The 12683-nt window shown below is 37.7% G+C and overlaps 1 protein-coding gene across 1 annotated transcript in view; it reads right to left on the bottom strand.

Annotated features, from left to right (window-relative positions):
* Positions 1–12683, bottom strand: part of NRG3 (neuregulin 3) — a 372404-nt gene that overhangs the window by 224200 nt on the left and 135521 nt on the right. The window contains exon 2 of the mRNA XM_048310800.1: positions 5865–5994. Coding sequence (XP_048166757.1) covers positions 5865–5994 — 130 coding nt within the window. The remainder of the gene's footprint in view (positions 1–5864; positions 5995–12683) is intronic.

Here is a 12683-nt window from a genome sequence, read left to right as displayed (position 1 = left end):
AGAGGCTTAATTTCAGAGGACTGTTAGCAAAAGAATGGGGATAACTGAAAAAGTACTGATTTTATATAGGTGAAATTTGGTATTGGGACCAATTAATTTAGTTTTTATTCTGATCAACTGCATCCAATTAAAAGAACTAAAGGCTTATATGTTGAGTGCAAAAAATTTCAGACCAAATGATAAAAATTATGTAAGATTGGATAATATGAAAAGACTTAGGATACCTAGGTAACACGAATACCAAGGTAACAAGTAAGAGCCTTACAGGTATCTTGGACTTTACAACATTTCACCTTGAGGTTTATAAACCATTTTTCTTCACAGTTGATATCTGAAAAGGTTTAAAACAAGAAACCAGGTATGTGACAGCAAAGCCATCCAACATCTTCCCATTATTTCAAGGGGCAGGAGACGGAAAGAGAACGCACAGAAATGCTTTGGGTTTGGGGACTGTTTTCTGGTTTGGTATTTGTTGGGGATTTTCTGTTTGTTTTAGGAAGGAAAAAAATACCTAAAATTATACAAGAAAAGCATGATGGTTTCCAATAAAAAAAGAGAGAAGCAGTCACATTGTAGATTATATTAATATTACTTAAGGCAATAAAGGTTTTAATTTATTGTTTACTAGTGCTACCTTGAGTAAATGAACATGGGCAAGCTGATGCTACCCTGGGGATGTGCACTCCCTGTAATGGACTTCTTGGCCGGAATTCCAGGTTCCTGACTTCTTACAGGTTGAGTTTTGAAAAGGATCATACAGTCACAATACTTGAGGCACACCAGCCATTCCATCTGAGCTACAGAAGCAATCACGGTGCTGAAAGCAACCCCAACCTGTGATAGCAGTGCTGAATACACGGGGGGTGGAGTAAAAATACAATCTATATTAAAGTTACTAAAGAGCTGCTTAACAACAGCTTATAGATACCTAACTTTGTATTTCAACTTCACTCCAGGTTTTCCAAAGTAAACACGAAAGTAAAGGCGGAGGCATTCCAGAAAATGGTGTGTGCAACCATGCAAATGTAATCTAGACATGTGCTACAAGCGCAATGCTCATAAGACAATAATTTCCACAACAGGAGCTCTGCTGACTGCCCTTGACATGGAAAATATCCTAAATTCCAAGCACAGCCTTCTTTCTCCAAGTTTGTAGCTGTATGTTACATTGTCATCTTAATACAGTGGATTAATTCGATGAAACTACTCTTGGAATATTGTGATGTCAGTGAAATTTTTTTATGTATTCAATGCTATTCAACAGTGAATAACTTCCTGGGCTTGCTTTATTTACATGTTGGAAGTGTTCTGGAAAAGTGTCAGCAAAATACAAGATGGGGGAACGCACAAAATGGAGTAGCTGGTATTTTAAAACACCTAGGTCAGACTGCCAAAGCCTAGAAAACAAGCCATGTAACTAAATCAGGGGAATTATATTCTTAGCTTTTTAGATTTTTAACTTATGGTTAAGTGCACGTATCATATGCCACACTCAGAACTGTTCTAAAGTCCCATCTGTTTGATCCTTTTCTCCTGCTTTTGCTGACAGCAAGGGCTATGCCTGGATTACAGCTACTATTATGCAGAAGACTGACAATAAAACCTGACAGTATATAAACATTTATCCAAACTGGATTTTCATTAAATGGGGATTCAATCCTTCTGGTCTCATGACAGATTTTAAACAAAGCTGAGAAATGCTGGTATAATTTTTTAATCAACTGAATGTAAAAATGGAAAATTTATGCATAAAAATGAGCAAGATCACCAAGCTCAAAATTCACCAGAACAGCATGAATGTATCAAAACCACATTGTCCAATGAAATCTGAAAGCTCTGGGATTGTAACCACAGTAGCACACTTTGGATGCCGACGTATAACCTGCTGTAGTTTGGTCAACTGGAAATGAAGTTTTGTTTACTGTACATTTGTGAGTCTATTCTTTTGCTCTCCATTGTTAGAAAACTTATTCAGGCTTTCTGTTACTTGCTTCATGAAGGAGACATGAAGGACAGGAAGACAGGATGAAAGGAATAGCTCATCCAACATACTCAAATCTATCAAGAGTACATCCGAGTTCATTGCCCATGCCAACACTTCCTGTGCATACACAATAGCCTTAATGGCTTCTTTCAGAGGAGAAATTTAAAAGCACAATCCTCTTCTCCCCTCAAAAGTTTTAGCCACTTATTCATCCAGTGTTTTCCAGTTTTAAATGGGTTATCTAAAGAAAACACAGGGACTAAAAAGGAAAAAAATATAATGTAGAATGAGTCACAAAAAAAGCCCAAAAAACCACAACCCCACAAGCCAAACTCTAACAAAAACCAGAATGACTTGAGAGGGGGTCTTTTAAATAAAATTGTACTAAGAAAACCTGAACAGGTCTTTTTAAAGCCTGGGTTACGTAATACCCCGTTAAACGCTGATGTGTCAGTGTTGACTTTGTACTTGATCTGTTTTGTGTAAATTACACATTAAGGCACCCTCGCCGTTCAGCTTAAATTCTCAAGGTGGCAACACTGAAAAAATTTAAGCATATGGAGAAGCTAAATATGAAGTTTCCCTACTGATGACCTACCCACCCTATCCTTAAAACAAGCTCATGTTAAACCATTCACAAAAATAAACACTGAAGTCACAGCTTTAAAATAGCACAAAACATCCAGTGTGTCTTGTGTGTTACCTAACCATGCCGGAGAGCTCTTGCCAGTTTACATCCCAGGCAATTTTTCACCAAGAGACAGTGAGTAAAATGTAGAAGTTTGAATAAAAATTGAATTATAGAATTTGAATTAAATTTAGAAAAAATAAATTATATTTTTTTTAAAAAGTTAAAAATCCTGTGACTTCAGGACGCCTCCTCTGTAGTGAACAGGAATGAAAGATGCATGATCAGGGCTCCTTCTGACCTCCTCATTTCCTGCGTTCCCAGTGGTCTCCTGCAATACAGCCTCTCCCTTGCCCTTGGCCAAGGGTGCACCTTAGTCCCACTCTCCACAGTTATGGATTCAAAGAAAACAGGGAAGGAATCCCACAAACCAGGAACGAGTCAGAGCCAGTGCTCTACAACATCCTGGTGCCAGTGTCAGCACTGACAGCTGGAGGCAGAAGATGGACATGTGTCAACTTTCCAACAACAGCACGATGGATTTTATTAACTCAGAAAGGTGCCTGAGCTGCCAGTTAAGCTAGCTGGCATTGCCAGGATGGTCATGAGGATACAGAAGAGGTAAGGGGTGTAACTCAAATATTTATTAATTGCTATCAAATCTCTTTTTTTTTTCCTTTATAACTAGCATATTTATCCTTAGACACGTACACACAACAAGAACAACTGCACAACTCCCTAAGAATGTAATCTACTAATACGCTTCAAACCTGACCAAGTGGGATAGAAGTTTTTTGCTCCATTAAGGTCCTCTATCTGCAGCTGTTCCACATGGCAAATTCCCATTTCAGTAAATTGGTGCTCTGCTCCCAGAACAGATGCAAAATCACTCTCACAATGAGAATATACAATGCAGCCTGATTCTAAGAACAAAGTACCATTTTAAGTCTTCATAATTCTGTATTCAAATGACTCTTTTTGACCGCAATGGGAATTCCATAACCCCAGTAAAAAATTACTTTTTTACTAGTTAGAGGACAAGTAAGGTACATCAATATTGTATTTTTCTGTATGTGTACGTTCTGGCTGTTATTCCTGAGCACTGTTATAGGCTACAGACAGAAAAACACCTGCATCCCACTCATTACAGCACTGACCCTGACGAAGACACATTCAGTCTGTTACCAAGGTAGAGATACAGCATTTAAGGGTCAAATTTAAAGGTTTCTCTCCATTATTGACAAACATACCAGTATAGAAGTGATTCTGCACTGGTTGCGGCTTCCAATGTCAAAGGTCCTTACAAAACTAAACAAAGTGTTACAACTAATCACACGTTTAATTTTAAAATGTGTCCTGTTTTGCTATATGAACATTGTTGCCAGGTCTTTTGATGTTGCACCATTCAAAGTACCCACCATAAAACAGATGTTTAATTCCCAGAGAACGTGCCAGAGCCCAGGACTTGTACAAGTAACAAAAAGCCTCATACACACGGGAGCTAACAGCCTCACAGAGATACGGGTGCTTCCCTATGGAATGGTAATTACAAGGAAGGTGATGAAAGAATTCCACTCTGCTGGAAAGAATGCACAGTCAACATTCTGTTGAATTAACAGGGAAAAGCTTGGATGGAAAAGCTTCTACCTATTAGTCAGACTGCACTATCAGAATCACAGGAAATAAATGAGAATTTGGCAAAGGCAGACAATAGGAAGGATCCCGAAAGTCAAACAAACAAAAAGAATACAGCTCTTATGAGATATCTCCTGCAAATTTTTTAAAATGTAATCCATAGTTTACAAAACCAATCTGTTCAAAGAAATTAGCCACTATATTTACCAGCCAAATTAAAAATTCTCATATATATCCATTTTTCTCTGCTATTTCGAATAATTTTTGTTCAGTTTGAATATTCTGACACACAGAACACACTTAGATATTTGAGTGATATAACTCCCTTAACAGCTCATGACATTTCTAAGAAAGACTGAAAACCTCATCTGCTTTGAGAAAAAAAAATACTTGTGAAGTATAATGATGGAAGTAGAAAAAGACATCAATTTTCCACAATAAATGACTCATAATATTTAATTTAAGCATGCCATACAAAAACATAAAATAAAGAAGGGAAATGAATGATCACTGAACCATACACAACTGAATGGGAAAAATCACCAGTATTGTATAAGACAGTGAAAATCTTGGAAACATTCTTCTGATGATGAGCAGAATTTCATCAATCTTTAATAAATTTCCATTTTCAAGCCAGGCACATGTGATTTTGTGACCTTTTTTTTTTCTACTTTTAGTGGGATTTAGCAGCTCAAGTCCCAAATCCTTCAGGAAATCTTCTGTCCTCGACACTTTTTATTATTTATGTTAGAGTTATCCATACATTTAGATGTTCAGATTAAAACTTAGGCATATGAGTGTCTTAGATACACCTTCTGTAGTCCGTATACAGTATCTTAGGAGAAAATTAGATCACAAGTAGTCCAAAATGAAAACCTGTACTGCTGTTTAAAAGATTGCTTAAATAATTGGGAGTCTGGTGGGTGTGTTAAAATTCTCATCTTTAGGAAGATATTGCAGTATTCCTTCTGCATATTTCTTGTTTTTACTACCACTAAAGCTTAATAATAATAATAAAGTAGTAATAATAGTAATAATGAGTAATCTGCTCTTCTTTTCTGGTATTCTTTTCAATACATTCCAGATGGCCTCGCATAATAGCAGAAGTTCAGGAGTATAAAAAGGTACAACAGCTATATAACAGGTTCAGATGGGTATTACAGTCCATTTTATGTTTCAGTAATTAAACTTAAACCTAAACCAACTAGCCCTTCCTATCTCAATTAACAGTACATTCAACTATTGTCAAATACTCTGCTTGGAGTACCCAAAATAAAGGAATGCTTCTGGTGTGTAGGGGAATATAGGACTCTTACATGTAAAAAACCCAACAAAATGAAACATTAATCCTCACATGTTTGTATAATTAGAAAATAGAATATTGAAGATTTTTCTTACCTATGAAAAGATCAAAATGTTGCTTCTTGTATTTTCATATTTCTATCTGTTATTATTACAGACTAGTAAGAAACCCACCAGCTGTGAGGGATGCAGTCGGATTGGAGAAGAAATTCCATTGCTTTCCACCATTCTACTCCTGAATGTTTATTTTTTCTTCCCTAATGCTTCCTCCCTCAGACAGAGGACTTTTTTGGAATTTCTTGGCAAATGACTTACCGGCAGTGTTTGTGGGATCCCGTTAAGGTTTCTATCACAAAGCATTCCCCTTCATTGAGACAATATGCAAGGTCCTTGTCTTTGCATGGCTTAAAGTGCTCAGATCGTTCCGTGGAATACGTCGTGGTGTCTGTGGAAGAAACAAGGAAAGGGAAGAAATGCTGTAAGGATAAATATTGGATATTCTTACAGTACATGTTAAATAAATGTGATCATACTGGTCTCAGTAACATCAAACACAGACTGAAAGAAATGGAAAGCGCAGGGCATGCAAACCTCTGTGTGACCACAGTATTATTTGCAATCAGGTTTCTTAAAAGGCTTGCAAAAAATACCTGCAGAAAAACAAACTAGCCTGCAGCAAAGTTGTGGTATAATCTCAACTACTTCCAATTTCCAAAATTTCCCTTCTAAAATGAAAAGAAACCTACTTTGTATCCTGTAACAAGAACAATATTCTCATATCAACACTCCAAAACATGGTTTGAAATAAGATAGGAAATTTTTCCATTAAAAAACCAAGCAAAAGTAGATAATATAGTATCAACCCAAAAAACCCAAATAAAGCCTGCTACGATAAGAGGGAAAAAAAGCCAAATAGCCAATATCAATACTAATTTGATTCACCAGTCACAAAAACCAGCCTAAAACTTAAACACAAGCAATGTACCAGAGAGTGTGTCATTCACATATATCATCTGTAGGTGTCTATAGGTCCCCCAAAACACAGTTAAAGGCTTGGTTACAGGAAGAACTGTTGGCACCTTTGGAATATTTAGTTAGATAATTAGATTTGGAATAGGCTGACAGTATGTCAGGGTGAGCTATCATTCCTGTCTTCTAATAAATCTCTTTAACCTTTCCAATCCAGTTGGATTAATCAACAATAAAGTGAAATTTTCAGAGGAAGATGCCTGACTGACACATATTTTAATTTTCTTCACTAAGACAAGGTTTTTGTCTAATGAAGTGTGATTTTCAAAGTAGATTATGATTTCCACAGAGCCATGGTTCAGTCTTCATATTCAATCTTAATTCAAAAGGTTTAAATTCCTAACCACTTTGCAGGATCTGATATATATTGAAATAGTAAGAGAACATTTCATTGTATACCATACAGCCTGTCACAAAATGTTAAGTTGCCTGCTGTCAAAGGAAGGAAGCAGTGTTCAATAGACATAGAACCTTGCAAACTCAAAGTTATACAAACACTTTAACTTGCTTTTTGCTCATAACAAGGTAAATATCCACCAATTTTCAGCACCAGAGTTGAAAACCAAAACACTGAACTGCAAGACACCCACAACTACAGTTCTGCAAGAAAATTCAGATAATTCCAAAAATCTTTCAAAGTAACTTTTTTTTGTTCTCAGTATATTTTTAATAAAACACCACTACAAGTTTTCCTTATATGAAGACTAAATGACAAAAGATTAATAAAATAGATTTGAAAATAATAAGAAAATCCATGCCCTATTCTTTGTATGCAACACTTTTTTGTTTTTCCTCTCCAGAGAGAAAATATTGTAGTTCAGTGTTTTTAGCAGAGACAAAAAAAATCCTGGGAATAAACTCTAACAGTCTTTCCTCAAATGTTTTCACAGATTCAGAACAAAAGGCCATGCCATTGTCCCCCATAGCAGCACTTACAAAAAATTTGCAGGCTAGAAACTATGTTTTTAATGACTGCAAGCAAACCTTGAACTGAAATCTATCAAGCTGAATTTTGGAGACAATACAAGATGTTTATAGATGCAAACAGTAACTAGCAGCTCACTGTTGACATTTCAAGAATGATCAGCTTTTATGTAAAAAAAATATCCTCACATAGAAAAAAGGTAGCTCAGTTACTTTTTAAGGTCAGTTTTACCCAGTAGAACTTAAGTGACCATTTAAAACTTGATCAGGCAAAAAATAAATATATACCTGAGTAATCAGTTATATTGCTACCTCTTGAGGGTTTAGGATCTCTCCTGTTTTGTTTTTTTTTTTTCTGTTAAAGGAATTTTCCCATACTTGTTGCTAGGAGGACAAATGGCTGGGTACTTAAGAAAAACAAAAGAGCTGGCAACGGAGTGGGACACATCTGGCTATTCTTTTGTTTCACCTGGGTGTGTGGGCAGTCAGTCTCCAGCATTTGGACAGAGAGGGAGGCTGCTTTTCTTTGGCTGCTTTTTTTCCCCTTCTGCTGGAAAAGCCCCAGGATCCCAAGCCCGTCTTCCCTGCCCTGCTGGGAGCCAGGCTGTGGCCGCCCTGCCCCCGCCGTTGCTTCGAGCCTTCGCTGCGCTGTAGCCGTGCTCGCCCTGCCTGCCCAGACCTCCGGGGGGTTCCCCGTTTGGATACACCTGGTCTGCCACCCGGGATTTGTGCTCGTCCCTGCCGTTCCAGCCTGCTGTTCCCGAGGGTCCGGCCGGACACTGGGATCGGCTGCCCAGGAGTTTGTGAAGCCTTTGTCCCATCCCTTCCCGGGATCCCAGGGCACCGGTGCCGCGTGCTCCCCGAGCTCGCTCCGGAGCGCCCCCTGCAGCCGCGGGGGAACCATCGCACCTGCCCTGCTCACCGGGAGCCGCCAGCGCCCCTGCCGGCTGCGAGCGGAACTGCACCCGAGGGGAAAGGGCCCGACAGCCGAGAAGGCTGGGACTGGGTTTGTGATTGCTGTTACTGCCAGAGTTACTGTTGTTTGTCTGACTGGTTATAGACATACAGATATATAATAGTAAAAAATTGTTATTCCTATTTCCCACATCTTTGCTTAAAAGCCCCTTGATTTCAAAATTATAATAACTCGGAGGGAAGGGGGGTCCCATCTGCCATTCCAAGGGGGGCTCCTGCCTTCCTTAGCAGACACCTGTCTTTCAAACCAAGACACTACCCCTTTAAAATAAGGAAAACTGAAGGTAACATTATTTGAAAGCACTTGTGATAATTACAAAAGGTAAGTAAAACTGTTTGATGAGCAGAAACGCAGCTTGATCCAGCTTTAGAGAACAGAACATTTGCATTTGTCAGCCTGCTCTGAAGAAACAATATGTGCAAATACCCTTATGAAGGCAGCTGCAACACACACCAAAGGAATCTGAGGTGTTCCCAAAGGACGAGAGCAAACCGAGGGAGATCGGCACCATCACAAAGCGTGGCTGAGGCATTGAAGCAATGAATTCTCAGAGCACAGCTTTTGAAGTGCAGGATACTCCTCTTCTACCATAATTAAATCAAGAATACCTTGTCAAGGTCAGCGTTTTAAAGTTTTAGTTTAAATATATCCTTTAGAAGTTTTGTTCTGCTTTATTTTAATTATTTCTCTGTTTAATATTAATCAACCCTTGTGTTTAATTTAAAAATAAGAGTAAGTTGCAATAGTTCATTTTTTCCACTTGGACACCATCTCAAGCTTTTTTTTTTGTGTTTTGGGTCCTGTCCCTCTCCTTTCAAATTAAGTACTACAGTTGTAGGTAACAATGATGCTGGCAGCTCCTTATGGCAGCCTTGGACTGCACTCCTAATGTTGAAAAGTACTCAAGAATTGGTTTGTTTTTTTTTTTTAATACATAGTATCATTAAAAGTCAGTTTTCAATTAGAGCCTTTTCTGGTTTGGAAATATTTGTGCCAGTCTAAGCAGGTTGATGCATATGGACACTGTGTACAGCTAACTTGTGCACAGATCTCTGGGCTGCAGAGGTCAGGTATCTGAGCTCAAAAGGTCATTCAGCAACATCCTGAAGCTGTGTCACTAACTGATATACCAGAGATCCCTAGAGCTGCTGGGTACTTTCTCCTGGAGATAACTCACATATCCTGTATGTGAGTTTCATAAAAGTTAAAATCCCACTGTTATTTTATGTTGCATTCATGATAGAACAAGCTCTGCTACAGCATCATTAAATATTGATAAAAACAAAACCTAAAAACTTGTTCTAAACATAACTACAGAAAGTACAAAACAACAGAAAACACTGTAGTGACTATAGAGTTTTCTGGATTCTTTTTCTAATAAATAATAAATCCTATTGTCTCTTGTTTTATTTTACTCCTAACCAAATACTGAATTGACTTTTCCATGGTGGAACTGTCCTTCATATCTTCAGAAGCCTGGTAAATAAACACCATTGTATTGTGATGTTTGACTTTTTTTATGATTTTTAAAATAATTAATAAAACCTAGGCACTCAAAAAAAAAATTAATAGTACCGCTCCTTAATTTATTTTTAGTCTTTGAATGTGGTAACAGTCCCAAATGTTTACAGGTAACAAAAGAGAATTTCTATTAAGCATTCAGATGCCCCTAAATTCAATGTGTATTCCTTAAGGTATTTTTTAAATTGCCATGTGTTCGGGTGTTTTATGAAAAAGGAGCAGGGGATATTGATTTCTGTTGGAATCTTTCCATCTAAGTTGGAATCCAGGCACTCTTGTTATTATTTTTCTTGCCTTACTATGTCAGCAAAGGTTTATGCATGATCCCCATACTTCAGAAATGGATCTCTCATTGCCAATCCTCAGTTACCATTTAATCAAATGAATCAGAATTCCATTCACATTTCAAAGGAAGGCTTCAAGACCTTTTATTTATGAGCATAGAGTTGGTTTTTAAAAAAATGTAGCCTTTGGGACTGTTGAAAAAATCAGTAGGAAGTTTGCAGATATTATTTTATTTTGTTTAGGTCTAAAACAGTCAAAAAAAGTGTTAGTGAATTTGCATTCTTGTCTCATTAATAAAATTCATCGTATTTATGCCAGTACAGGATGGCTCTTGATAGCTAATTTTTGAGTGATCTTCAAGGCATGATGTGGTTACTAGAAATACTATTTGCTCCTTCAAGGCTACCACTCTCAGTGTTTCCAATACTATGCCCTGATAAACCTGTAACTGCCAAGGGAAAATGCAGGAAAAGAAAGAAAGCAAGATTTAAAATATCCTGGGAAACAGCAGCATTCATGGCAGCTGCTTCTGCACAGATTGCAGCAGCAGCCATTCCCATCTATCACATCTGTCCTGCAGCATTCCAGCTTCAGAAGCAGATTTTACTGGTTACATCTCAAACAAATCAAGTTTCATGTGTTAGCTTTAAATGATACCCACACTGCACGGCCCTCACTGTAAACATTTTTTCCAGGCAGACAACATTATCTGCTGTAGGGAGAAAAATGACCCAGGAGAACAAGAGATGGGGAAAGGCCTTGTATAACTTTTGTGACCTCACTAGCAGACAGGCACCCAAACTCTGCAGCTACAGTCATTGACACAGGTACGGCAAAAGCTTGGTGCATCACCACCAAGAATATTAGGACAGTTCATTTTAACACCAGAGCTTGCACAATGAAAGGCTTTTTAAAAATGCAGCATATTTTGACTACCACTGGGCATTAGCAGCTTTACAGATTCAGTATCAACATGCAAACTGGCTTTTCCTTTACCTTTTTATCCATGAACAACTGATCATTTCCCAGAGAACCATTACTTACTGAGGCACCAAAAAAGCAAGATGCTTATTTTAAATCCCTGATCCCATTTCTACATGCACTGCAAAAAATAAGCCAGATACAAGCAACTGAATTTCCTCTGCCAATACAACTCCAGTTATCAAAAAAAAAAAAACCTTCTCAAAAAAAACCCCCAACATTTTTTACAATATATTCTTGTATCATTACTTCATTCTGTGAAAAAGGCAACATGAAAGGTCAGTTAATAGGGGTAGCACATAGGGAGTTAAATTTTGTGTTCAGTGAAGTCAATGGCAAAATATTTACAATGGTTCAGTATAACCAGGGTTCCCTGAAGTTCCTATAGTGTCATCTAGTGCTTCTCTCTTGATATCTCAGAATTATGTGTCGTAGCCCTAACTAGAAAGAACCTTGCCCAAAAATCAAAACTTGCACACGGAACAGTTTATATATGATATTGTTTATTCACTTACTGAACCTTAAAAAACATAGAATCTAAAGTTTTTATGCCTGTTTTTAGAAGTGTCATGGTTTAAGAATGGTATTCCCCATTAGTTTATTGCTTCCCTATTCCCTCTCCAGTTCGAAACACAAAAGGCAAGGATCACAGCTCCAGATAAGAACAATTCACTGGAAACAGCAATGAGAAAAGAAAGGGAACAGTAGCAACAACAATCCTGATAACAAAAGCATACAAAGAGAGGGCGATTTACGTGTGAAATGTTCGCCAAGCCCAGGACAAGGAAAAACAAGGAGGTGACACCCTCTACCCACCAGGATTGCCCCTGACTGGAAACACACACCTTCATTCTCAGAAGTGAGACAGTCCCTCCCTTTCCCGGCCCCTGGCAAACAAGAGGTGGGCAGGGGAAGAAGATACCAAGTCTTAGCAAGATACTCATTAAGGGAGAAGGAAAGGGAAACACAAATATTTAGCGTTTGCTATGATTTAGCCTTAGATGATGGTAACTCTTTCTTAAGTTGTTGATATTTGCAAAGAAAATATTCCAGACGTAGCCATTTTTAATGCAAAGCAGAGATCTTGCTTTGTCAGTGCTACCTGAACAATAGCTGGCATTAGCCACGGGCCTGCTGGAATAATTAAATTTTAAAATTCTAGTAATAAATGACTAAAAAAAAACTTCATATTTTTTATAATAATAACAGGCTTCTTGTTCTGAACTTACTTGAACTCTTTTGCATATATTTATATATTATTAAAACCAAAAGCTTAATTATAAATAGGAAAAGTATTTTTTTGCATTTAGAGAGGCAGTTTTGTATAAACAAGCAATGGAGTTCTGGATGCTGATTATTCAAAGAGCTACCCCTTAGCCATTTTTGTGCCAGAGAAAATTTTATTTAATCTAATAACA

The sequence above is a fragment of the Corvus hawaiiensis genome, chromosome 8 (assembly GCF_020740725.1).
Source record: "Corvus hawaiiensis isolate bCorHaw1 chromosome 8, bCorHaw1.pri.cur, whole genome shotgun sequence".
NCBI lineage: Eukaryota > Metazoa > Chordata > Aves > Passeriformes > Corvidae > Corvus > Corvus hawaiiensis.
This window is presented reverse-complemented; position numbering and strand designations above follow the sequence as displayed.